At 44.4% G+C, this 27211-nt stretch overlaps 1 protein-coding gene across 3 annotated transcripts in view; it reads right to left on the bottom strand.

Moving 5' to 3' along the window:
* DLGAP3 (DLG associated protein 3) overlaps positions 1 to 27211 on the bottom strand; it is a 483972-nt gene that overhangs the window by 100516 nt on the left and 356245 nt on the right. For 2 of the 3 annotated variants that reach the window (XM_086956531.1, XM_086956533.1), the window contains one exon: positions 20747 to 20981. In XM_086956531.1, the coding sequence (XP_086812657.1) occupies positions 20747 to 20981 (235 nt within the window). Of the gene's footprint in view, positions 1 to 3052; positions 4272 to 20746; positions 20982 to 27211 lie in introns of those variants that run through there. The other variant, XM_086956532.1, reaches the window with a different exon arrangement.

Below are 27211 nucleotides of genomic sequence, written 5' to 3'. Positions count from 1 at the left end.
GACATATTGAGTCATGGAGTAACATCCTAAAAAAACTGATTGTATTTGCAATCTATGTTTGTTAGCTACTTAAGACTAATAATGTGTTTTGTTTGTGTCCTGTTATAAAATGACAATGTAAGAACCACTTAGAGATGTACTTCTAATAAGCATATAGAGATGTATTCAGTTCTGAATGTGTAAATGTGTATTTTAAATTAAATATATAATGTAGAGTGTTCTGAACTGTGAACTGAACTGAGATTGCTATAAATTGAAGACTAGTGACATCTGTATAGATCTTTTTTTATGGTCTTGTGCACTTATATATGATTAAATTAATGGGAAGTAGTTATTTGCAACACACTTACATTAATATTCTTTGTCACAGATTGCAGCCACCAGATTTTAATTCAGTACAATAACTGACACTTTGCGTCTGATTCACAAAGGTAAATTTACACTTTTTTATAGGTTTACTATTTTTGGTCCTCACAAACTAGGATTTTAATTTTACTAATAGTAATTTAATGACTGCGGAGACTCCTTAGTCAGATGGACATTTATTTTATTCATGGAGTCCCGGCAGTAGTAAAATTAATATTATAAAATTAAACTTGTAGTTTGGAAATACCAAAGAAAAATAGTAAACACACACAAAAGTATACATTTACTATTGAGAATCATGTCCTTTTTAGTTAAATTTAGAGTTGACTATGACCATGCAATGTATCACTTTAGCACCAGTTAGCTTTCTGCCTTTAAAAGCATAAGAATGAGAAACACTCAATAAAATCCACATTTCTTTTGTACGTCATCTCAACATATATTTTACATATACAGTATGACAATCGTACACAAAAAGTGAATGTTTATTCTTCATTGTGAATCTATTGTAACTTCTCTTGCACACCACACACCGGAGTCACCCAACAAATCATTTACAGGCCACAATGACATCTACAGATAATAGGGCAAGGTGGAAATCCTTGTGAGAAGGGTCACCGTAGGGAGAAGAAATATGACCATGAGCTGATGGGCCTGCAATGCCACACAGCCATGCCCAGACCATAGGATTTATCATTTCTTAATGACCTCTGGATTGGAAGCATTGTTTTTTCCTCAATAGTGAACTATTTATTTGCGGTGGAAAGTAGATGAGAAACCGACATTTTATAGAAGTTGTAGTATGTTGGCATATTTTACCCATTTATTCCCTGCTGCTAGATGAGAACTTCATCAGGAAATGAATCCTTGCCTTTAGGCTTTATAGAAATAGCGAGTCAAAAAAGAACGCTTCCTTGAACTGTGGTACGACTGAAAAGCAATGCACATGCTCATTCTCCCTTTCTTATGGTCTGCTGTCATACTATTCCTATGAATTGAGTAGGACTGTGTAAACGGACAAAATAAATGTAAGAATATGGGGACTGAGTCTATCCACACCATCAGAGAATGTTGGCTTAAATCCTAACTAGCTCACAGTGCCCCATCCGAACCCCTAACCATAACAGGGTGCCAGATGATATCTGAACCTCAGAACATGACCAGTCTAATTCCCCTAGGAAATCGTGGAAACAGTTTTGCACTTTCAATGCTACCTAAGCATGCCCGGAGGGATACACACGAAATGTACAAATTGGCTTTTCGAAAAAAATAATCCCCGATCTCTCGCACTAAATACTCACAAGCTTTCCCAATGCTCTCTCCCTCCCAGACTACCTCCCAGTCTCTACTTGCCCTACTCTTGCCCTCTGTATTCTCATGCATCTCTACTCACCTTCTTTTTCAACGTTCCCACTTCATCTGTCCTGTTTCTCCCTACTCTAACTTTTGCATCTGCACTCCTATCTCTCTTTCATCTTTATCTATACTTCTTTTCTTTTCTGCTCTTCTTTCACATTTCCTATTGTACCTCTGCTCTTTCTACTCTTATTCTGTATTTGGCCTCTACATACATTCTCTTCCACCTATTTCTACCTCTTTTTGTTAATTTGCTCTCCGTCTTCCCTTTCCTCCAGTCCTAAACTGAGTTTTGCCATATTTTGACTGCCCTCTTACACTCCATCCTACTTCCTCTCTTGATACTCTCCTTTATACTTATACTTCCACTCACTTGTTTCCTGTTTCCTCTCTATCTCACTGTTTCCCATTCTCTCTCTCTTTGCTTGTCTCTCGCAATATCCATCACATAGTTTTCTTTCATCCTAACTGCTCCATATTGTCTACTCACACCTTAACCTGCATACAACTCTGCCCCACCTCTTTCATTCGCTTCTTGCTCCCATCTCTCCTCTACTTCCGCCTCTCTGTGCTATTTCCACAGCCTACCTACAGGTCATTGGTCCTGGCACCAGTCTCTCTATTTTTGCCTTTCTTTACCTCTGCGTCTTGCCTTTTCTTTAATCCTTCCATACTCTTCCCTTTCTTCTTCGTAGTTTCCATTTCTCTCTTCCTCTTTTTTACAAACATTTTTAAAATCTTTACTTTTTTATTTATTATCCTCAATAATTTTTCTCTTGTGACTCTTTTAATTTTTCTCTATTGGTTTCCTTTTTTATTTCCTCTTTTGTTTTCTTTTTCTAATTTCTTAATTGCACAACCTACATATCTATAAACCATTGAAAGTGAGAGAAGTTAAGAAAGTATGCACATATCTAAGCTTCTGCATCTTCTCTTGTGAAGGTGAGATTAGAGGGAGACCTACCTCTACTCTAAAACGTTCTCTTAAGAAACAGCTAACTTCATCTTGTTTTATGTACAGCTATGCTAAAGGGATCACAATTGAAATAGGACGTAGCTGATATGTGCGTTGTAGTTAGCCTACAAGCGAGCAACAAGAAGTCACATTGACAGTTCATCTGCACAGTTGTGCTTTTCCTTGTGTGTTGTTAATATTTTTGTAGTACATGCAGTCATGCCACTGAAGGTTGATGTATTAGACTTGGTTTACATTCTTTTTTTCGTATACAACAGGTAGTGTATGGGTCATGGGAAAAACCATAAAATGATCAATTAATCTCAATTTTCAGAACCTCAGAATAAATAGATACAAATCACACAAAGGCGAAGATGTCTCTCCAAAGCAATTTTATTTTCTAAAACTCATGAAAAAGACCCGGTTCAGATTTACCCGTGGGCATCTCCCATGACTGGCTTTGGGTGCACCCGCGGTCGCCCGCGGGGGTGACCTCTCCGGCGCAGTGGGCCTGCAAGACGGCTCCCAGCCCAGGTAGGTGTATCAGTGCTGGCCCTGGCCATGGTACTTGGCATAGAGGAGCCTGTCCTGGGATCCTGCAGAAAGAACTGAGCAAAAGAGGAGGGGAGGGTCGCTGAGATAGAAGAGACACGTGTCCCCCGCGGACGGGTCAGCCCACCACGTGCTCGCCTAGAAGGGCCAGCTCCCCCGGGCGGCCCCCTAGTTTCTGGGGTGTGGCTCTCCTGAGCAGTTATCCTCTCCTGCCTCCTCCGTCTCAGTTCGTCCCTGATGTCGCCGAGGACGCCTAGCAGTTGACAATGAAGTTCACGGTCCCTAGCCCTTTCCTCTCGCTGGCGGGTCATCTCCTCTTCCTTCATTGCCAGCTCCTGCCGGTATAACTGATCCCTCAACTTCTCCAGCTGCAGAAGGCGGTGGAGACTAGCCCTCCAGCGTGCTCTTCTGTCCTCCTTTGCCCTAGGGCGACCAAGCCTGCGGTGCATCGCTGTGCCCGAGCCTTGATCTCCATCTGGGTATTCAGAAGACACGAGGGACTCATTCACACTGCAGTCACTACGCTGCGAAGACGCATACTGCTTCTCCAGCTGCTGGTCATCTTCCCCATCATCGTCCTTCCGATGGTCCTGCATAAGAGGCCACACCATACCACCCACTAAAGACCCTATATCTGTTTGCTGGCTGTGGCAATCTCTTCCAGACTGGGAGGAGTCTACCGACTCAGCCACTCTGTCAGAAGGGAGGATGTCTGAATCACTCTCTTCGCCCCACCCACCGTGTGCAGATAGGTAGCACAGGGGATCTTCTGAGGACGAGGCCATAGGGCCTGGGGATACTCGCCTAAAGGACTGCTTGACCTGCCTCCCTACTGTGATTGACATCCTAGCCTCCTCTTTAGTGCCTGACCATGGTTCCAAGTAAGGGTTGATGATCATGCCCTGACAGCGGCGTCCATCCACTTCCTGGTCCTCTGTGTCCCCCTCAACAGACGTCGTACTGTAGGTGACCAAAGTTCCACTTCTCTGAGGAGGGGACAGCGCAGACCTTGCAGGGGACCTTTGGACTGGCAGTGATGAAGCTGCAGAAGAGAAAAACCGCAGTTTAAAACTCATTCGTGCGGAACATCTTCAGTCACAAAGTCTTTATGAATTTCTACGGTACGTTAAGCCTATGACCTATAGCGGCCCAACTCATCTGCTATCCCTCCAGCCTCTGTGCCATGTTACCTTGAACTCTTACACTAGGCCCCGAGGGTTTGCTGTTGAGCTATGGATGAACCAAAAGACGGCCCTTTCTGACACTGTTGTATTCCCATTGATTCATATTGAGACCAAAAGTATCAACTAGGTATATGATTGTGTGTACTTTGAGTTCAATTTGACTTCTGCTCTTTTGCATAAATACAAGCACACAATATGCAGGCGCCACATGCGCAGCACAGGTACACGGCGCAGCTCGTGACATTTGAACCTTTCTGCTGACAGCATGTGCAATGTGATATCACAGTATATCGCACGTGAATTGAGAATTCCCTTCCCCCATTTTGTTCTTAGCGGGGCTCAACGTGTGGTTGCCGTCGCCTGTTTGTGATATTCTGTGACATTCTGCAACTTTTGCTATGGGGTTCCGAAATGTCACGTGCTCCGTCGGTGGCTCTTAAGACTGCAGCAGGCCAAGCGGATGTTGCCATGGACTGCCACGCCCTCAGTGCTTTAAATGGGCAGGTACTGTCAGCCTCTGAGTACCAGTACTCCTTGCATTCTCAGGGCTGCACACCAGCACTCCGTAGCAGCAGGCCTGCTATGGTGGGACAGTACCGGCACTTCTCTGAGGGAAGCAGGTACTGTGAGACAGAAAGTACCCGCGCTCCTTACGGGATCCATTTCAAGCACTCTGTCGCCGTGAGGGTTGCCTGGACTGCTCTGCCTTTCGCCTCTGCTGTGTTCACAAATTCCAGAGGGGCCTTGGCTATGGACATCAAGCCTGGAGGGAGCAGACCCTTCAACAGAAGGTAAAGAGGAGGGCTGCCTGGAGTCATGGTGTCTGATGGAGTGGCTGGCATGGCATGGTTGGATGTCCTTGCGGTAGCTGGGAGGAAGCCTCATGAGCACAACGAAGAGACCATGCTAGCGTCTTGCACACTGAACATTACTGAGCGATGGAAGCTTATACGCATCACATATTCCAGACAGGTGACATGCATGTAATCCACACATTGCAATGGATGAATTACTGTACATACAAGCTAAATTCCAGGCAGGACTATGCAGAGTTGCAAACCCATCCTAAGCTCAAACAATCCCCATGAGGTGTAAAATGGCAGGTGTAGTGTTAAGAACAAAGCAACATCATTATTATTAAGTCTGTTGCGCTTACCTGGGTCTGCTCCGATGCCTTGCAGCTCACACTCAGTGTCGGCATGTGCAAAAGTAGAGGCCACTCTTTGGTTCCTCTTTGAGGTGTGGGAGACATGTCCTAGGCTGGCCCCTCCATCGGCACCAATGACAGCAGCCCTTGTGGGAGAACGTCCTCTTTACCATCCATCGAAGATCCCGCCCCTTGTGCTTGAGGTGCTCGCTGCAAGGCGGAGAATAGCGGAGGCACTTGGGGCTCCTCTGGATCTGTGTCCACAGCTGTTTTGATTATTTTCGTTTACTGTTAGCATTGGGTTGTTTGGGTGGAGCAGAGTCAGGTCTCAAGGTTTCCGACTCACAAGGCGATATTGACGCCTCAAAAAAGATGTAGGCCATGTGTTTCTATTTCGTGTTAAGAGAAATAAGTGTGTTTTTTTCTTTTCTAACTAGTGTTTTCAACACCAAGCTGTTGCCTGGGGTGGTAGAAGAGAGGGGAAGCGTACCCCAGTTGTTGAAGGAACAGTCAGGTGTCTACTCAAGCCTCGCTTGAAGAACCATACAGATGATGAGTGAAAAGAAGGATCGGGGTCAACATTTTGACAGGAACAGCACTCAACGACCACAGAGCGTACTCTCCTTGGGCACAATTGTCCTTTAGACCATTGGATAACCTGGTAATGTCATGCTCTCTGTTTAGGGGAAAGGGTGGTGATGTATGAGCAGAAGTTGGTGCAGTGTGTCAAACCTCATGATCACATGAGTCAATAGCCTTTCTTGGCACACACCTGCAGTGTTTCAACTTTCTAATCTGAATTCTCTAAGATGAGGCCTGTTTAGCCTAGGTCTTACAAGGCAGGACGCAAGCCCAATTTTCATGATAACCAAAGTCTATGCAAGAAATTTCTATGTCTATTGTATGTAAATTGTTGCTACTATCCTTGTGACCTGCAATAGGCCTTGCTCATATAGCCCTTCAATGGAGGGGATAGCCCTGCCTGAGTCTTTACACCCATGACCAATGTACAGCTTAGGAAAAGGCCTAATATAAGAGGCTGTTTGCTACTTCCCTCATCAGTCTGCACTTCGTTGTGTTTTTATGGCTTTTCTTATCCACTGTCACCCTTCCTTTTTACATCTCACAAGGATTTCACTCATGCCCTCTGCATGCAGGAGAGCCATACCTAACAAGAGCACAAGGGGATACGTTGACAATGCCAATGACATGAAATTATGACCAAGCCCAAAGAGGGACTTGCTCATCATACAGAAACAATTGAGCATGGAGGGGGCATACACACAGCACACAGGGTACATGCATAGATTTGGTGTATTGCTTCCCGTCATGCAAATGCAATGTAAACATGTCACAGTTCTTTGTTTTGCAAGAGAATTGCTCCCGCCTTTACTGGACTTTGTAGCAGACTACGCCATCCAAATGGTATGGACTGCTCATCAGACTGCAAGCACCATTGTAAATTAGTTTATTTGCTACAAGTTAATTGAATGACAATCCCTTGGCAACAGTAACACCAGTCTTCAGAGACCTTAACATAGGTCACGTGCGGTTGTAATGCGATAGTACAACAGTCAAATGTGGCCCTTCTCAATTTCTACCTTCTGTTTGACTCTAACGTTCCTAGACAGCATATACATCAGTATTCAAAAATCAATAAAATCATCATTCATTGAGCTGCTAAACATTTGAACCTTTCAGGAGACCAACAGAGTGTGTTATCGTTTGTCCGGGGGCTGTGCGGCTCTTTGCTTTCCGCTCTTTGCTTTCTGTTTAGTTGACTTCTATTGGTGATGATCAGAACCTGGGTGGGCTTACAACAGTTAGATGCCTTCGATTCAACTGCTTGCTAAGATTGCTCTAATCCAAATAGGATGCTAAAACTTCTGGGATGCAATAGAGACATAGATAATAAAGCTGTATTTTTGGGGAGAATGTCAGACAGAGCATGGGTTCTCTACCCATACACACATGGGAGAGAGAAATAAGATTTAGCACCGTTTCTTAATATTTATATAGTTCTCTTCTTGAAAATATTATGTAGATAGATCTCAGCCAATCTAAACGGGTACCTACAAAATTGTGTGCAACCAAGTTAAACGGGTTATGGAAAGTACGGGTCTGTGTTAACCTGATTTGCTCTGCACACGCACAGAGGGGTAGACTTGGTAGGCCAGTTAAAGCACCACCCAGTCCATCTAGGAGGTATTTAAATCCACCTCTCACTGAACATGTGTCCATCTGTACCTCTAATAATTCTAAGCATTGATAACTGTGTAATAGTATGACCAATCTTCAGTATTACCAATGAGTGCATGGCATCAAATCTGTTCGAATATGCTCATCTTAGCCTTCCATCTTTCACTAAAGTGACACATCTGCGAATAATGATAAACATGTGCAATAACATGTATAGCTATTTAATTTCCTCCTCCACCTTTTTTAAAACCTCTCTTTCATTTAAAATAATCTAAATATTCATCTGGGTCCCACAACAAAGAATTGTCATGTGACAAATGTTGTCATGGCCCAGGACGCCTGTCAGAAAAGAAAAGGATTTCTTTTCAGTGAGTCAGTCTGTTGAGGGTCTGATACTGGGAGGAGCAACAAAGAGAGCTTTTCAGAATTATATTTTAGGTAAAATAGTTGAGGCTTTAGGTGAAGTTCAAACTTTTCTTTTTTGCACAATAAATGTTTTTCTCCTGATCAACTCCTGAAATCAGATCTTAAGTTGAGATATTAATATTATTATAGATACTGATACGGACCCAAAAACCTGAAGGAAAGAGTCTCCTTCCACGTACCCAAAAGGAACCTCCGCTCAGCTGACCAATCCCTAGCAGGAACCTCACCTATCTGCAGAACCAGAGCGGGTGGAAGAGCCTTCTCCTACATCGTGGCAAAAGCCTGGAACGAGCTCCCATTCAACATTTTGTGTACATTTGCAGCAATTATTGAAAGCAAACTGTGATATGTTTCATAAGAAAGCACAAAGCAAGACTTTAAGACAGCTGAAATAAGGAAGGAGAATCTGCAGTTTAATCACACTAATGCAAGCATTGTCACTGTCTGTAATAGTGGTCTAATTACATAAGAATGATGAAAAACAGGCCACTCTGCATGCAAAACATTCACACATAAAAGGTTGCTTATATTGTGACGTGCAAACAGTTACAGTGGTAAGCACATACTCTGCAGTGAAATGGGGAAACTAGCATTGAGATGACAAATAGGCAGAATGATGAAAAAGCATCAGCAACCATAACACCCAGACAAGGCACTTGTGGGGGGCCACCTCACTCGGCTGCAACTCATGGAGGCTGTGGAGAAGCAGGGACTTGGAGGCAGAAGTTCTGAGTACTGTTGCCAGGGTGTGTCTGATGTAAAAACAGTGCAGGTAAGGGGGGTCTCCCTCAACCGGGTCCTCCTCCTCTTGCCTATCGCCTCCCTGCAGACTCTCTGCCTTGGATTGTGAAAAAGACCCTGTGCCTTCCTACAGCATTGCTTTGAAGCCGCCTTAACAGGGACACACATGTTCCTCCGTTGCCTTGCCTCAATGGGGCATTGAGGCCTGTTGAATGGATAGATGAAGGTGGGGTAATTAATTACAGATTCTTTGCGCAGATCCTCGGCTTGGAACCTGCTAATAAGGATTCTTGGTGCCTGAAACAAATGCTTGCTTCGGGGCTGCAAGCACCCCATCTCCACTTTATCATTCTCACATATCGTGCACTGCTCGGTTTCAATGTGTACTGCCTTCCCCGCGCCCCACTTTGCGCAACTTCCTCTGCCATTCACTCCTTCTGCGTATAGGACACTCTCTCATTCAGGTCAGTTGCGCTGGATTTTCTGCCCTTTAACTTCCTGTGTGGGGACTTGTCTGTTGCCTGTTTGCTTACTGTCCCGTCATGTGTGATTTATGGTTCATTTGTTGAACATGCATAATTTTTTGCATCCCTTTTGCTGATGATTTCCTGTCCTCTCCTCGTGTGCCTGATGTACATCACCTATTCGTGTGCATGTTCTCTGTCCTTTCATGGGTGTGTCTAGCAGTCCCACACCTCATCTTCAAATAACTTGATTTTCCCAAGTGTCATCTTTAGGTCCTTCTGCTCCCCTCGGCCCCAACCCGCCCTTATCTTAGGGGTACTTAAATTCTTGCCCAATCCCAGGTGGGATTCATTTTTGCTTTCCATCAATCCCATTTCTGGTCCTTTGACCTTATCAAAGTTGTACTCTTTGTCCGCGTGTGCATTTCTCACTCGCCACCCACTCATCCATGTACTCTGGCTGCGTGTAAACGTCATGGTGAAATGACAGATCTATTCTGAACGTGTGAGTTCGGATTTCAATCCCCTTGAAACAATACATTTCAAATCGACAAATTGTACTTTTATTATTTTTCTAATTTTGCAAATATTGAGTTCTTTCATTCAACTTCTTTAAACCCTTTCTACTCCCCACCCATGATGCCATCCATGTTGTCGTCCATTTTACTTATCATGGCTCAGTGTCTGACTCGTTGTTCCTTTTTTGCACATCTAGGGGCCTATTACCAAGATCAAGTGATAATCATCGCTTAACACGGTTAGCGGCAATATTATTATCGCCGAGCTCCGCCGATTTTTATCGCAGATAAACCTTGCTATTATCAAGGTTTATCTCAAAAGCGTTAAAAATCGGCCGAAATGCATGAATATCGCTGAAAAGTCAGCGATATTCATGCATTACCGAGCTAATGCTCTTAGCCATGTTATCCACCTAGCATTGGATAACATAGCTAAGAACTGCTCTGGGCAGGCGTTAGCTTTTGGAGATATTCGCGCTTAGCGTGAATATTTCCAAAAGTACGCCATTGTAGGTAATAGGAGATAGCGATGTTAGCGACTGTTTACAGTCGCTAACATCTTGGCACATCCACTTTGCATGTCATTAGCGATAAATATCGCTGACATGCAAAGCAGGCCCCAAGATTATCGCTATCTCCCACTAGCTGTCGCTAACTGATGTTAGCGACAGCTAGGTAATAGGACGATAAAAGAATTGCCGCTTTAGCGGGAAAAATTCCTGCTAAAGCAGCGATAAGGCCCTTGGTAATATGCCCCCTAGTTCTTTTCCTTTAAATCTCTATGCTCCGCCCACCCAGGTCAGCTGACAATGTTCGTTTTCTGCTTCTCCTACCACGCATCGTTTTCTAGGGCTAAAAACAATTTCAATCGTAACAGTGGTCCTACTGCTGGATTGGCAATCACTGACTGCAAAATTGTCTGGGTAAAGAGTTGAATAGGAGAACATGCGTTGCCAATGCCAAAGAAGGAACAACAAAAATGGTTGTCTGAGCAAGGTCCCCACCAAAACATTCCCAGATGGGAACACTGCAGATGCCTGTGCAAACAGGAGTCCCTGTAAACCAGGCTGTATATCAACCCCCTTTTATTCCAATTTAAGAATTGCAAATATTACTTTTTATGGAGGCCAGTTTGTGTCTCGGGTCCATATGGCATTTGAGGCCACATATATCATTTTTGGAAATAACGATTACCTAATTGTGATTTTCTGCAAATCGTAATTAGGTCATCACTAATCCTAAAGTATGAAACTCTTCTGAGTCTCCTTGAGATTCCTAATGGGTCGCAAATAGACCCACCTCTTGCAAATTAATGAGGCAGGTCTCAATTCGCGACCCATTTGGAATCAACAGCATCACAGGGATGGTGGCCTACTGAGGTCAGCAGACCACCATGTCTGTGATTGCCATTAAATAAAGCTGTCTTTTTTATACATTTAGTTTTCCTTAAGGGAAAACAGGATGCATTTAAAAAGAAAAAATAATAATTTACAGTTTTATTTTTTAAGTGTAGGCAGTGATCCATGTGACCACTGCCTGCTCTTAAAAAATATTTGTTTTCCGTTCGCAAAGGGGAAGGGGGCCCCTGGGCCATCCGAATGGGTTACCACATCCTTCAAGGAGTAGGTAAAATATGAATGTTTTGCGACCAATCGTAATTTGGTCGCAAAATATTTATACATCCCATTCAAATTCTGTATTTGGAAGGGACGCCCTAAGCACACCCTTTCCAAATACCCAAATTGCAATTTGTGTTTTCAGATATATGTTAATGAAAAAAGAACAATTGATGGACAGAATGCAAACAATGACATACATTTACCCTAGTACAGAGATCTGGGCCTAAATGAATAATTTTTTTTGCTCCCCATGCCATTCCAGTTTGAGCCCAGCCATATGCAAATCAGTCTTGACCCTGCGCCCAGTGGCAACAGTCCAACACAAACTGCCAAGGCAGGTCCTTCTTGGACTGGAAACAAGCATCATAGGACCGGTTTCAGGGTTTCACCCCTCATCAGACAGGATAACTTGACTCCAGTGGTATGGAGAGCACGGGACCCACATCTGGGCATACGCCTCCCACTCACGGTGACAAATGCAAAAACAACAATTGATGGACAGAATGCAGAACAATGTCATACATCCACCACAGTAGAGATCCTGGCCTATCGTTTTTTTGCTCCCCATGCCATTCCAGTCTGAACCCAGCCATATGCAAATCAGTCTTGACCCTGCAACATTCTAAAATTAAACTGCGGTGGCATGGTGAAAAAAAAAATCGAATGAACCTAGATCTCTTGACTGGGGTGAATGCTTTTATTTGTTGTGCATTTCGTCCATCTATTGTGTGTTTTTGCTTCCTTGCCCCAAGTGCACCAGGTGTGCCCATACCTGGGTCCTGGGCTAACTGTGCCACTGGATTCAAGCTAACCTGGCTGATGAGGGGTGAAACCCCAAAACCTGTCCTAGGATGCTTGAATCCAGTCCAGGGAAGGCATTGCTTGGCAGTTCGGACTGGACTGTTCCCATTAGGCACAGGGTCAGACTGATTTGCATATGGCCATGTCTAAACTGGGGTGGCAGAGTGGGCTAAAGAACGGTGAAGGATCAAATCCAGATCTGTTGACTGGGTGTGAGTGTTTGATTGGTTCAGATGCTCCGTCCGTCATCACCCCTTTTGTACCGCTTTGTTAGCCATAAGTTGACAGGGTATGCTCAGACGTAAGTCCCTTGCTCACTTTGCCACTGGATTCAAGCAAGCCTGGCTGAAGACGGCTGTAATGCCAGAAACCGGTCCTAGGAAGCTTGAATCCGGTCCAGGGAAGGCATGGCTTGGTAGTTCGGGCTGGACTGTTCCTATGAGGCACAGGGTCAGACTGATTTGCATATGGCCATGTCTGAACTGGGGTGGCAGAGTGGGCTAAAGAACGGTGATGGATCAAACCCAGATCTGTTGACTGGGTGTGAGTGTTTGATTGGTTCAGTTGCTCCGTCTATCACCACCCCCTTTTGTACCGCTTTGTTTGCCATAAGTTGGCAGGGTATGCTCAGACGTGAGTCCCTTGCTCACTTTGCCACTGGATTCAAGCAAGCCTGGCTGAAGACGGCTGTAATGCCAGAAAACAGTCCTAGGAAGCTTGAATCCAGTCCAGGGAAGGCATGGCTTGGCAGTTCGGGCTGGACTGTTCCCATGAGGCACAGGGTCTGACTGATTTGCATATGGCCATGTCTGAACTGGGGTGGCAGAGTTGGCTAAAGAACGGTGATGGATCAAACCCAGATCTGTTGACTAGGTGTGAGTGTTTGATTGGTTCAGATGCTCCGTTCATCACCACCCCCTTTTGTACAGCTTTGTTAAAATGCCTAATACATGTGACCCTCCATGCATTAAGTTTCAAATATTGAAGGCCTTAAATGGGCATAGCATAGGGGCATCACTTGACCATCAGTGCCATTGATGCCCATTGCGGTTTTGACATTTTCCATTCTTGCTTTCACATTCATTTTACAACCCACTATGGCCAGTGAACACATCCCAACAAACCTACTGTTGTAAACAGCGTCGGATTGGTAACGGGGGCATTCTAGCAATGCCTGAGGGGCCGGGGTCCGAGTTCCACCTGAGGGCTGCTTTTGAGCAGCCTGAGGGGTGATTTGGGCGGTGCCTCTGTTGTTCGACTATACCGCCTGCGGCCAGTGGGTGTCTAAGAGGCCTTTCTGAAGGCAGATGGGCGCTCCTTACCTCCCGTGTAACAGCAACAGGTAGAGGTGTCATACCTTTTCTCTCGCTGGGCCTCCAATTAATGTAGGCATACTGAGCGAGGCAGGGGGCCTGAGCAGAAGTGGCCTCACTTGTTTTCAGGGGTGTTTCACTAGTGTAAACTGATGTGTACATATTCCCCCCCCCCCCCTTTTATGTAAAATTATGCTGAAAGCAGTGATTTGAGGGAAGGCATTATGCAAATGTGGGCCGATATTTTTATGCGTACCCGGGCCGATTTTTAATCCCAATCCAACCCTGGTTGTAAACAGTGTAAGACTGAAGCGATAGCAGCTTGTCTGTAGAGCTTCATTGTCTGCTTTGTTCAAAGGCCGACTGCAGTGACAGCGGCTTACCAAAAGAGGATCACTTTGTTATTTACTTGTTGACTGTGGACACAAGTTTCAGTCAAATTCTAAAGGTTACCACACTAGAGCCTTAAAATTTGAGTTTGGAAATTTATCGATTCCACAAGCTTTTCAATAACTTCTTCCTTTTTGATGTAAATGATCAGGAAGATTTTATTCATCTACAGATTCAATCTTGGTTAGACATTCCTTATGGAATCATCATAAGGATCATCTAACAGCCTATTTCATTGTCCGGATGATGTCTAACGGATGTATACACCAACAAGACCGACACGTCGACAACCTCATCTATTCCCTTATTGATTAATTGTTCTTTAGAAAGTGTTCTTTGTTTTCTTCAGATTCACTGTTGTGTTGATGCATTCCTGTCTGGAATAGATGCCTACAACAATGACTATGAGGTATGAATAGCACAGAATTTCTCTGTAAACCTCAGTCATTTTTGTGTTGCTTTAACAATTTTGCTGTACCCTGTATACCCCTATTATATAAATTGGATTTATGAAGAATCCACATCCGTATTCATCAGTATCTTTTGTAGAACTTTTGGGAAGAAATCAAAAACTGAATTAGAAATTGTTTAACACACAGGTCACTGGCTGGAACCTTGATATATCACTGAATGAATTGTCTAAATGTGTGCGCATAAGTGAATCCCTTGTAGGCCGTGCTTTAAATGGGCCAATACTGTCCGGCACTTTTTTATTTTGAGAGGGAGACTACCGGCACTTCTCAAGAGAAAATTTTAATTGGAGAGTGCCGCCACTTCTCAGAAACAAGCAGGTTCTCTGCAGCAGAGTACCTGCACTTTTCTTTTCCAATTTAGGCACTTTTACCTGTTGGTAAATAGTGGCGGGCGTCAGGGTTAGGTCACCACAGTGTTTTGGAAACTTATTTCCAGCACCAACGGCGGACTTTTCTAATAAATTGTGTGCTCCGTTTTCAGATCCGATCTCTGCATCCAATCATTTGAGATGCTCAGAAGCCACGCCGCAGTGGCTGGCTCACTTCATTATTCTCCGCGTTTAGCCTCTCCCTGACAGCCAATGCCAGCGCGAGGGACAAAATGGAGGACGGATCAGAGAGGTGTCTGCGTGATAAATGAATGATGCATAGGAATGGACAGAATGGAAATGTGTTTCGAAGGACGTGCTCGGGGTGTGCATACTGGAAGCAGGGTGATGGATTCGAGGCTATGAGCGAGGGTGATGCCGAGCTCACCTCAAGGAGAGGGGGAGGGGCCAGGGCAGAAAGTAGGGAGGGGAGGTGTAAGTCGACAAAGTCACACGGAGCGAACAAACGATGAGTAAGGGAAGAATTGTTAAATAGCTTTAAAATGGAACAGGAAAAAAAACTAAATGGGGAAGGAAAGAAACGGAATCTGAAAGGAAAGAGAAAAAGAATAAAGGAAAGAGCAGAGGGAAAATAAAGAGCGACGAAGAGAAATGGAAGGAAAGGAAAGAAGGCTGAAACAGGTCAAAAAAAGTAAAGCGGACTAATGAAAAAGATGGAATGTAAGCAGGGCTTTAAGTAGGCCGGGTCTGACCAGTGCTGAGCACAGGCTGTTTTTTTAAAGGGGGCCTCGAAACAGGCGCGCAACACCCATTGGGATCACGGGGCTTCAGCCCCCCCCCCACCACCCCCACCCCTCTTCGTGTGTGTCATCCGGGCGGAAATAGCTTGCGGGCTGGGGAGCATCTAATTGCAGCCTCACCCGAGTACTTAACAGGTCTTTAAAAGACCATTTACTTGTAAATGAGGCTTTTGTTGTGTGCTCACCCCTTGTTACAGCCACTCTGTCTATGGTTGGAAGAATTACCCCCCCCAAGAAGTTATGCATGGCGTCATGCCAGGTGAGCAGTGTAGGGAAAGGGAAATCCTTTAAAGAGAGTAATTTTTTCTCTGGATTTCACTTCTCTTTTTGAAACTCAGGCGAAGCAACACTATTGTGGTGTCACCAGGGCTTTAAGTGGAAGCTTTTTCAATAGTATTTACAAGCCAAAGTTACTGCTAATTTGTCTTATGCAACTAACATTCATTGACAAAGCCAAGAGTCCTGACTTGTCTTCGGTATAATGTTACTTGTATCATATCTGATGCAATGACAGAAATCGCAAAATACAAGTCGGGCGGCACACTATGCTAAGCACAGATTTTTGGCTTATGTGTTTTAAGCCACGCCCTTCATTACATTGGCCACACCCCCTTGAGAGTCTCGCCCACTTTTTTCATTCCACTTAAAGCCCTAAATGTAATGATGACAGACAGACGCAAAATAACATATTCACAGGCTAAAAGAAGGAAATATGTGTGCTAAAATGAAGGTTAGATTAAATAAAGCTCTCAGATCCTAAAGTGTGGATACAAAATAGAAGACAGAGAAAAGTGATATGCAGTAATGTGAAAGGATGATATAAGGACATAGCGAAAGGCGATGGGCCAGAGTGATGGGAGGAGACAGCGAGAACAGCGAAAATAAAGGAGACGAGGAACTTGGAAGAAGTAAAGGTAAAGGGGAAGAGAACCGAGCGCGAGAACTGATGAGAGAAAGCGCACAAGAAAAAGAAATCAAGAGAAAGAGACAGAACGAGAGCGCTTGAGAGAAAGTAGAAGTGTGTGCGAGGAAGAGCATTAAAGAAGAGAGAGATATAGAGCACAGGATAGAGAGAGTGGAAGCCAGTGAAAGAGAGGAGGGTAAGAGAAGAGAGAGAGGTGAAAAAGAGAAAAGAGAGAGCGAAAGAGAAGAGACAGGTGAGAAAGAGAAGAGAGAGGTGAGAAAGAGAAGAGAGAGAGCGAGAAGAGAGAGGCGAGAAAGACAATGAGCAAAGAGAGAAAAAGAAAACGCAGTGTGGTGCGTTCTGGGAAAAGAGAAAGAATGAGAGAACAGAGGAGAGAGCGCGTGCGAGAGAAAGACAGCAAGAAACCGGCGAAATAAAAGAGAAGCGAGAGAGACAGAGAACACTGGAGAGCGAGAGCACGCGCGGTGAGCTGAGGTAAATGAATCAATAGGCGCCTGTTCACGGAAAGCAAATCAAAGTGATGGAGACGGATAACTGGGCAGGTGCTCGGTGTAAACCTGGCGCGCGATGACACATGTATGAGTAAATGATGAAGAAAGCATGAGATGAAAAGCCCCATGTCTTGTGAGCAGCTGTAACGGGGCCTGACAGCAGCGGCTCTCGGGGGCGCAGACTGCAGGCAGCGTGCACCCCAAGGGAGCGGCGAGGCGCGCGCAAACCCATAGTATACCAGTAAACGATAGAGACAGACGCAGATGAAACCGCCTACAGTACGTGACTGCTGTGGCTAGGGACAGGGACCTAGCTTCATCAATAATATTAGAGGGGTGTGGGTCTATGATTTTCCAACAAGCGATTCAGGGTACCCGACACGGTTGGGCGAAGTTATGGAAATTAGGTTGGAACTTGGAAATTTAAGGAATATTTTGGTAGCATTAATATATAGCTACAATCATCCACTGGCAACAACAATGTTGAACACCGCTAAAGCAATAACCTGCGACAAAGCCTAGTTGAAAAATAAACAAATGCTAGACCATAGATTTCCTGTCTGCAGGGGGGTAAGACAGGGCTGTGTCCTCGCACCGACCCTGTTTTGCCTCTTTGTAAATGGGGTAATACCCTACTTGGATAATGTCAGGAATAACGATGCCCCCAGGTTGGCAGGAAGGAGGGTTCCGGCAATCATGTTTGCCGATGGCACGCTCCTGTTTTCCAAATCCCCAATGGGGATTCAACAGATTCTAGATGGCTTAGGGGATTTCTGCAGGGCGCACGGCCTTGAAATCAACGCAGAAAAAAACAAATTCATGGTATTCAACCCCTCAACAAACACCAGGCCCAATCTAACCGTGGGATCTGCTAGGCTGGAAAGGGTTAGAACATTTCAGTACTTGGGGTAATTTTACACGAAAACCTATCTTGGGGTCCACAGATAGCAAGATCCCGTCTAAAGTTATCCCAAATGGTGGGGGCAATTTTGAAGGTTTCGAACTCATCAACCTTTAAACCTGTTAGTCCACCCTTGGAGATGTACAAAACCCAAGCCAGAGCAGCTTCAATCTACGGTGGTGAGTTGTGGGGTCACAATGTTGGGACAGAACTTGTTAAGGTGGAAAACAACTTCCTTAGGCGTTTGCTGGCTTTACCACAAGGCACACCCCTGCTACCACTGAGACTTGATTTGGGGCTCTCTTCGATAGGAGATGAACTGGCTCTAAAGCCTCTGAGGTTTTGGCACAGACTGTGGTCCACTAGCGAACTCTCCATCTACAGGCAAGAGCTGAAGCACGTCTTGACTCTTAACACCTGCGACAGAATTCCATGGGTGGCATATGTGAAACGGGAATTCTATCGACTGGGTGTGTCTGATCTGTGGGATAACCCTGAAGGAGGCTGTTTAGGTTTGTCCCGCAAAAGGCTCACCAAGATTTTTAAAGACAAGAGCCTAATTTCGCTCGTCTGTGCCCCGAAAATTGGCTCCCTCACCGAAAAATTCCTGGACACCAAAAGCTCTTTCTGCTTTGAAGGATATATGGACATCATATTCTCTATCAACACAAGGAAACTCTTTATCCAGTGGAGGTTTGGTACATTGCCCTTCAAATCTTTCACAAGCAAATGGACAATGCTGGACGACAAAATCTGCCATGGGCGCAGCATGAACGTGGAGGATGATCTACACGTGCTGTTTTTCTGCCCTGCCTACAGTAAACCGAGAAAGTACTGGCTAGTGCCATTATGTAGGAATCTTTGCTTCAGAAACTATTTAGAATCGTACAGAATTCTGAAGACAAGCACCTTGCACTTTATCGTCTTTGCTGTAGCCAAGTACCTAATGGCCATGTGGCAGATAAGGGGAAAAATATTGAAAGGGTAACTTTCAACTCCCAACTGTGGAATGAACTGCACTGAACTATGGCTAATTGGGTTTTAATTCCAGAGTCTATTATGAACTGATTCAATTAGTCCCTTGTTCTCCTGTACTGTTTTTTGATATATATTGTATGCTCTCATGTGTTTTAAATGTTTTTACTGTATCATGGTCTTAAATGGCCGAAATAAAGACATTTTGGATTGGATTGGATTCAGGGTACCCGACACGGTTGGGCAAAGTTATGGAAATTAGGTTGGAACTTGGAAATTAAAGGAATATTTTGGTAGCATTAATATGTAGCTACAATCATCCACTGGCAACAACAATGTTGAACACCGCTAAAGTGATAACCTGCGACAAAGCCTAGTTGAAAAATAAACAAATGCTAGACCATACAATAAGCAAGGCACATGATAGTGGTGTTTTGTGTTTTTGCACTACTTTTTTGCGCAAAAAAAGTCCTTGTGTAAAGAATTGACAAGGGGACGTATTTTGTGCTAAAATATAGCACAGAATGGTGGATTTGCATTTTACAAAATGTATCCAAAATGTCACGCAGTTATTCAAAAGCAAATTATGTGAATGTTGCACCTCCTAAATATGATATGCACACAGGAACTCTACCAATGCCCATAAAAGCCACCCTGGAGAAGCCAATTCTTTAGCTATTTGTGACTGACTGGCTAATGCTTTTGTAATGCATTCAGTTTGAAATGCAGTTTGCTGCCTCAGTCATTGTGACTCAAAGATATTTGTGCACAATACATTCTGACACTGCACTCATGCATACCCACACTCACATGCACACATAACATATGTGTTTATGAACAAGCGTGTTTGCTACTTGGGGGTGTCTTGGCACAGAGCAACATACTTTTACTGTTATATAGCTCAATGACATTCCTTTTATCGACCTTAGAAGGAAGAAAGGAACCAGTAGACGTACCCAGATCAAAATCTATTCCCACGAAGTGAAATTCTCGTATTCACAGACACTTAAGTGCAAACACAGTTATGTGCACACTCGTTCACATGCACCTTCTCACATGCGCGCACACTCATGTGCACCCACACTCATGTGGACATGCTTGTGCACTACATACACATACACACACACTGAAGGGCACACGTATGTACACACCCTCAGGTGCACATACTAACACACACACCCTTGTTTGCCTACTTTAATGGTCATACTTTATCTGTGGGAGCAGAACAATAGCCCCTCCCTGTGCCCAAGCACCCCCAGGCAGGCTCAACATGTTTGAAAGTAGCAGGGGCATCGGGGAGGCAGACACCAGAATGAGTGCTGGCTCTATGGGCTGCAGGAATGACCCAGCAGAATATATCAGTCTTGAACTTCTTAAAGCGGACGCTGCCAGGAGCCTGCCCTTCTGACTCCCATCTCCTTGTAGCAATAAGCAGGCCCAGCCACCTGAATCACGGTTAATGCAGTAAGGGTTGACCCAAGTGGGTCACCATGACAGGGTCCGCCAGTGAACAGTATGTGTTTCCAATTGTTGTTAAAAGGCCTAAGACAGGGCCCTGCCAAAACATCCTACTCTGAGGCCAGGGAAAAAAGCAACACATGAGCTGACCTGCTCAGCCAGTCAGTTGTGCACTGTGCATCTTACCTGACTGAAAGTAAACATTGGGGGGGAGGTGGTGTTCCACCCCACACACCCCCCTGAAGACACGCCTCTGGCTAGGGAGTATATACGCAGGCTGACAGCCCCTAGGCCTATAGGGTGCCCAAACTACCAATAGGCTGCATTGAACATCTGACCCCAAGAGAGCGGTGCTGTACTTACAGGCGCCAGGCTTCAGGATACTGCTGGACATGGAGGGTCCCTGCGGGCCGGAGATCGAGAAGACGGAGATGCAGTCGTCGTCCTGTGAGCAGCCGGCTTGAATGGCACGGAGGTAGCTGTGGCTGCGCATTCGGAAGCAACCCGGGAGGTCCAAGGCCTCCACGGCCTGCGACTCCACCTCGCCGAACACCGACTCGCACACCGACTCGAACTGGTGGTTCAGCTCATCACTGATCTGGAACAAAAAAGGGACAAAGCCATGGGAGTTTGGACTTCAGGATACAGGCAGAGGGGGGAATAGTGTACAGAGGGAAGAATGTTACAGCTTGCTTACATTAGGAACAGTGGAATTAGAAAGCATCTACCCATGGAACCAATACATTGGAGGTCAATATGTGAGGAGGAAAGGGGGTGGAGTCACAAGGGGCGGAGTTATGAAATCTGACAGTCGTTTTGTACTAAAAAAAATAAATATGACAAAGAAATTGACAACAAGGAAGTAAATCTGCTAAATTGATAGAGGTGGGCAAGCCACTGAAACCTGAGCCAGGCTCAAGCTGGAAGCCTGGCTCAGCTTGAGGTCCTGTTGGAACCTCGAGCCCATAGAGAGCCGAGCTGTCATGTGGCTTCTGCCTCTCTACCTCTACCCGGGATGCGGTGTTGCAACCAGATCTGCTGACACTGGGACTGAGGAAACAGGTTTGAGTCTCGGTGCCAAGTCAACATTATCTGATTCTGGGCAAATCAGTTAATCTCCCCACGCCTATAAACAATACATGTGTCCTTGTGTAATACAACTGGTGCTCAGGTAAAGAACTCCAATGTTTTCGGATTAGGTTCATGATATATTTTAAATACTGCAGATGAAAGCACTAAGAGGCAAAAAAGCAGCCATAGCATAAGGAAATCAGAAAACCTGGATAAATCTCAGCTTCCTGGCTTAAACTGTGTGATCTGAATCAAATATTTCACTCCATCAAAACTCTTTTATTCATTATCGTTTATGAAAACACTTTCGCACATGTGAGTTCACAATACCAGTTGTACAAAATTATAACTTTTAAGAAGTACTATTAAGTGCAGTGCTATGATGCTCCCTACCAATATCAAAGCTTCCACATGTTAAAGAAATACATTTTTTTTAAACTTAGAAGAGACTATCATCTTTTGCGTGGTTTGTTGTATGATTTACATAACACATATTTTCATGGCTCTGCTCGTGCACAGCTAAGATCTGAGCCAGAGCCGAGACAAGGGTCTGGCTATGCTCTCTGTTAATATGGCGGCCCACTAACCCTCTAACAATTAATTGATCACAAAAAAGGTTGTATTTTATAATATCTCGTGGGTTAAGGCACCTGCTGCAAGAGCTTTGTGTGCTTAGCAAATTCCAGTCCCTGGATATCACTAAGATGTGCCAGTATTCTCCTATGGTACATATTGTACTTGTGCTGAGAAGTGCAGGCACTTAGTACCTGGTCATTTAAAGCACTGATTTGCAGACTTTTTGAGTTATTGTCACTCTGTGTGTGATATAAAGTTATTTTTGTAGTTACTAGTTCACACAGATACAGCTGGAATTCTTAGAGTGCAAGCACATTTCTTACAAAAAGAGGAGGGGCTTGGGGGGTTGAACAAAGAAAAAAACCTGCTGTTTAGGTGCTAGCCTCTACTTGCTCCCCAGCCAGGGTTACAAAGAAGGGAATGACTGATGGACCTTTAAATTAGGTCAAGGCTGTTTAGCTAAGCTGGAATAGGAAATAAGAAAGCCATTTGAGCTCCTGCAGGTAGCTGCTCCAAACAGAAATACGTCAACCCACAGACACTGCTGAATTGTGATTCAGTGTTGCAAAATGATACTAGGACAAATTCAGAATATTTTACTGAGTCGGCTGGATTCCAGGTCGGCTCAGAAATAGCTGCAGAAACCGAGATCCTGCAGGACCCCCTCCCCCCAATTACTGGATTGATTTGGAAATTTTCTTAATTTACCTCCACTGAGGTTAGGGTGGCATAAGATGGATTTGTCTCAAAGTCTATATGTAGAACATCAGAAGGATGAGCAAGCACTTCCACCCACAACTATCGACTCCAAACACCATGGTCAACTAACAGGCCAATGCTACTAATCTCTACCCTACCATCCCACCCTGGCCTCCCAAAGGTCCACTCTTCCTGCAGACCGACAGAGCAGCCCATCTCACATCCTGGTAATGTAACACTCCGATTCCATCATGCAGCCACCAGGCCATCCTTCCACTACACTCCTTTGCCCTGCCACACAGCAGCTCCTCCCTCCCTCCTACAGAGTTGCTCCTTCCTTCCTCCCACAAGGCAATTCTTGTACCCCTCACAGTTCACAGGTACTTACACCTCGTTGCCTCCCACTATACCATCCTCTCGCACTCACGTACCAGTGCTTTTAATGGCCTAGTGCTGTCAGTCACTGAGTATATGTATTTTTTATGTTAAGAGGGAGATTATCTGCACTTTGCAGCAGAGGTGAAATAATTTTAATCGGAAAGTACGGACACTTCTCAGAAGCAAGTAGGTAGTCTGCTACAGGGCACCTGCACTCCATACAACAAAAATCCTCAGCACAATTATGTATATAGCAATAATGTGGACATGCATAAAGTAAGTACAGATTAAATGCAAGTAGATGCGTTCAGTTCTTTTCCTTTTATTTCTGGGTGTTCAGACAGCCGACACGTGTTTTGTCACATACATGGGAATTCGTCCTGCGACTTTATCAAAGCTATTGTCTTCTTATTAGGAATCCTTTATTTGTGGTGATACTTCCAACCCACAAAGGGGTTCTCCTTTTTTTGCGACGTCCAAAATACTCCACCTTATGACCAAGGGACCCCCGAAAGTCCAAATGTTCACAATCTTATGAAGTTACTAAAGCGACCAACACAGACGTCGCTCCTCGTGTAACCGAGTACGGTGCACAAGTACTCCGTTACACAAGGAGCGACGTCGCAGAAAAAGGAGAACACCTTTGTGGTTGGAAGTATCACCACAAATAAAGGATTCCTAATAAGAAGACAATAGCCTTCATAAAATCGCGGGACTAATTTCTATGTATGTGACGAAACACGTGTCGGCTGTCTGAACACCCAGCAATAAAAGGAAAAGAACTGAACACATCTACTTGCATTTAATCTGTGCTTACTTTATGCATGTCAACATTATTGCTATATACGTACGTATGCTGAGGATTTTTTTTGTATATGTGTTAGTTGGCTTATGCCACTACGTTTGGGGAGGTCGGTGGTTCTCCTCACCTTGCAGCACCGTAAAAACAAACAGCTCAATACTAATAATTGTGTTATTTCTCCTGAGTGGCGCCTCCTTTCCCCATATCTAATACCACTGTACAGTACGTGCCTACCTGCACTCCATGGGCCTTATTTATGAAGGCCTTGCGTCAGTTTTGCGCCGCCGGTGCGTCACTTTTTGTGACGCACCAGCGGTGTAAAAACTGCGCCCTGTTGCGCCATATTTAAAAAGTGACGCATCTAGGTAGATGCGTCACTTTTTAAACCCCTGCGCCACATTATACCTGCGTCAGGTATAATGTATACAGAGGGGGCATTCCCCCGTAAAAAGCCTCGTAATAGTGACGCAGTGAAATCTATGAGATTTCACTGCGTCACTTTTAGGATGCTGTTGCGTCAAAATCTTGAGCCTGCCTCACAGCAGGCGTAAGACTGACGCAAGCCCTTTCACATGGGGCTTTCCCCATGTGAAAGGACGCATTGCTGGAGTTGCGTCACTTTTGTGACACACTCCAGCAATGCGTCACTTTTGCGCTTACAGATACGTCAGAAATACTGACGTATCTTTAACTCCTTGCGACATGATGCGTCATACATTAAATATGACGCATCAGGAATGTCGCAAGGAGTGCGCAGTGAAAAGTGACGCATCGATGTTTTCACGCAGCGATGCGTCACTTTTCATAAATGAGGCCCCATGTTTCCAATTCAAGCACTGTACTGGACTCCTGCTCCTCTCTTTGCACTAGACCCCTCACCTGCCGTTGTTCTTGAATGCTCTGTCTGTCATCACACTGGATGCGTCTGGCCTTATTTCAGGTCTGGGCGGCTTTCGCCAGGGCTGGTTCACACACCACATGCAAAAGCTCAACAACAGCACTAAACTACTGCTGGTCTGAGAATTTAGCATGCAGCAAAATCAGCTGTGTCAAGATTTCTTAAAAGTCAGTCGAATGTAAAATACCCCCCCTCATGGAATTGCAAACAATCTTTACATTGGTTTCATCATAGAGGGAAACAGTATGATCCTTTCAGAAGGAAGATGGTGGGTTACCAAATGTGACGTTTCCTCATTATAGTAAAATTTCTTGCCGCTGCAGTTTGATCAACAATTTTTTATTTTCATGGTGCTATATCATACCATATTGTATGCTGCCCTGTTGTGGCATCCTATATTATCTTATGTTTAGCCAGCGACATCCACAATTTGTCTTTCGGGTACAAAATCGTGGACAATTTTCACGGACATAAACTGATTTTGTAATTTTTTTCGAGTTAGATTCATTCACCTGGCCTGACTCTGACCTTTGCTGCCCAAAGTTATCTATCGGTGTTTAGTATGTGACATTATGTCTTATGCATTACATGCGGTGCTTTGCATGTGTATATGGGATTGGCCATGTTCCATTCTTCACGTTTGGCCACATAAGCTGCTGCTGGGATTGGGCTGTAATTTATGCAATATAAAATAGGGGCTGTCATCGCCTTCCATGAGAGCTCAGAAGGTGGGATGGGTAAGTGGTTGTATAAGCAGCAGTACTGAGGAGCAGAAATATCTCTGACTCAACCATAGAGATATTAGGAAGAGGTAAGAGTTGCAAAGTTACCTAAACTACACTGGGCAAGCCCGTGCCTGCCAGTGAAAGCTGCAATGCCATCTCTGGGAGACTTTAGGTTTGCTCTTTGCATATAGAAACTCTCCTAGTTTCGCAGATGGAGTAACTCTGCTACTAACATTAAAATGAATTAACCGTGTCATGGTTGTAATAGTGGAAAGTGGACTTTACCGCTCAATGCTATACGTTTTAACACCTTTATGTTTTGCACATGCAATTTTCTATGATTGGAAGAGGGGGTTCAGTTTAAAAGAAACCCTCTTGGGGTAATTTTAGATCTAGATGTTGACAGCACGGCAGTAAAGAAGACCTATTCTTAATAATATATAAAGAGATTGTTGTAGGTGCACCCCTTTCAATCACTGGCTTTATTCTACAAGCTTCTTTCAGCTATTGGCCTAAGACTTTCTTAATCATGCCTTGGCTCAGCCTAGTGAAGTAATCATCTGTCACTTAATGCTTGTGGCTGTTTTGGTGTATTGTTGTACTTTCAGTTGAGTGATTGCATTTAACTACATAAAGGCAAGTTTACAACTAAAGCACCTGCAGTCCACACCTGCAGGCTCTGGCCTGCGTTTCATGCTATAATGTGTTAATGTCGCAAATGTTGGCGCATTAAACCCAACCTATTCGCTCTGACCAGGCTTAATTCTGGTTTTTAACTCTCAGGCCCATCACACAAGTTTTGAAGGGAGTGATGTGGTATCTTCTGTGATTCTGATTTCACCACAAAACTGGAGTTCTTGTCTCAAATTCCCCACATATACAAATTCTGTGGTCCTGCACAAATCGCTGTACTACCTGTGCCGCGTATCCTTTACCTTTTAAAAACTGAGAGCCAAAACAAGCAACCCCAGTACAGGTAATGTGTACAATATCCAAAACCTCGTTTTGAAGGTACAGGTTGGATCCTTATTAAACCTATTTGCAGAATCTTCATCCGCACCACTTTTTGGGTTCTAAACATTGGATCAAATATGGGGAGGGGCTCGACAGGTAACAATTAGTTGACTGCATTTACCAGAAGGGCACACACCTTCTTTAACCATAGATTTCAGGCATTCACAGTTTACATCGGTTTTGGGGAATGTTTGCTAAGGTCTCCTCTGAACCTAACCCTATACAACTTGCTCACAATTCCTGAAGCAGACCCTTTTTATGATTTCCATGAAACCTGTTTTAAACAGGAATTACAGAACTATGTTTTCCTGATATACTGCAATAACAAAGTAGTGGATCCACACTGGGCTTTGAGTGTTTCTCTTCAAAAGTTGGGGTATCTGGGCAGACCTTTGGGCCATGGTAATAAAACGGAGAAACAAAGCAGGCAGGCAAAGCCCTGGACATAGGCAGTAAACCCTATGTGCTCACTCTATGAAGTGTGAACATTGACAAAAAGCATATATTAAGATCCCATCTTTTGGTTTCTGCTGCTATTGAGGAGAGATTCCCTACATAGATTTGAATGTCACTCAGTTGTATTGGAAAAAGCAGTCTTGTTTCCTATAGTCTTTTCTGTGTCATTGAATCTACCTTGTGGTTTTCATTGTGTTTGAGAGTGCTTT

The sequence above is a fragment of the Lissotriton vulgaris genome, chromosome 2_1 (assembly GCF_964263255.1).
Source record: "Lissotriton vulgaris chromosome 2_1, aLisVul1.2, whole genome shotgun sequence".
Classification (NCBI taxonomy): Eukaryota; Metazoa; Chordata; class Amphibia; order Caudata; family Salamandridae; genus Lissotriton; species Lissotriton vulgaris.
The sequence above is the reverse complement of the archived record's forward strand: the minus strand, read 5'-3'. Positions and strand labels throughout refer to the sequence as shown.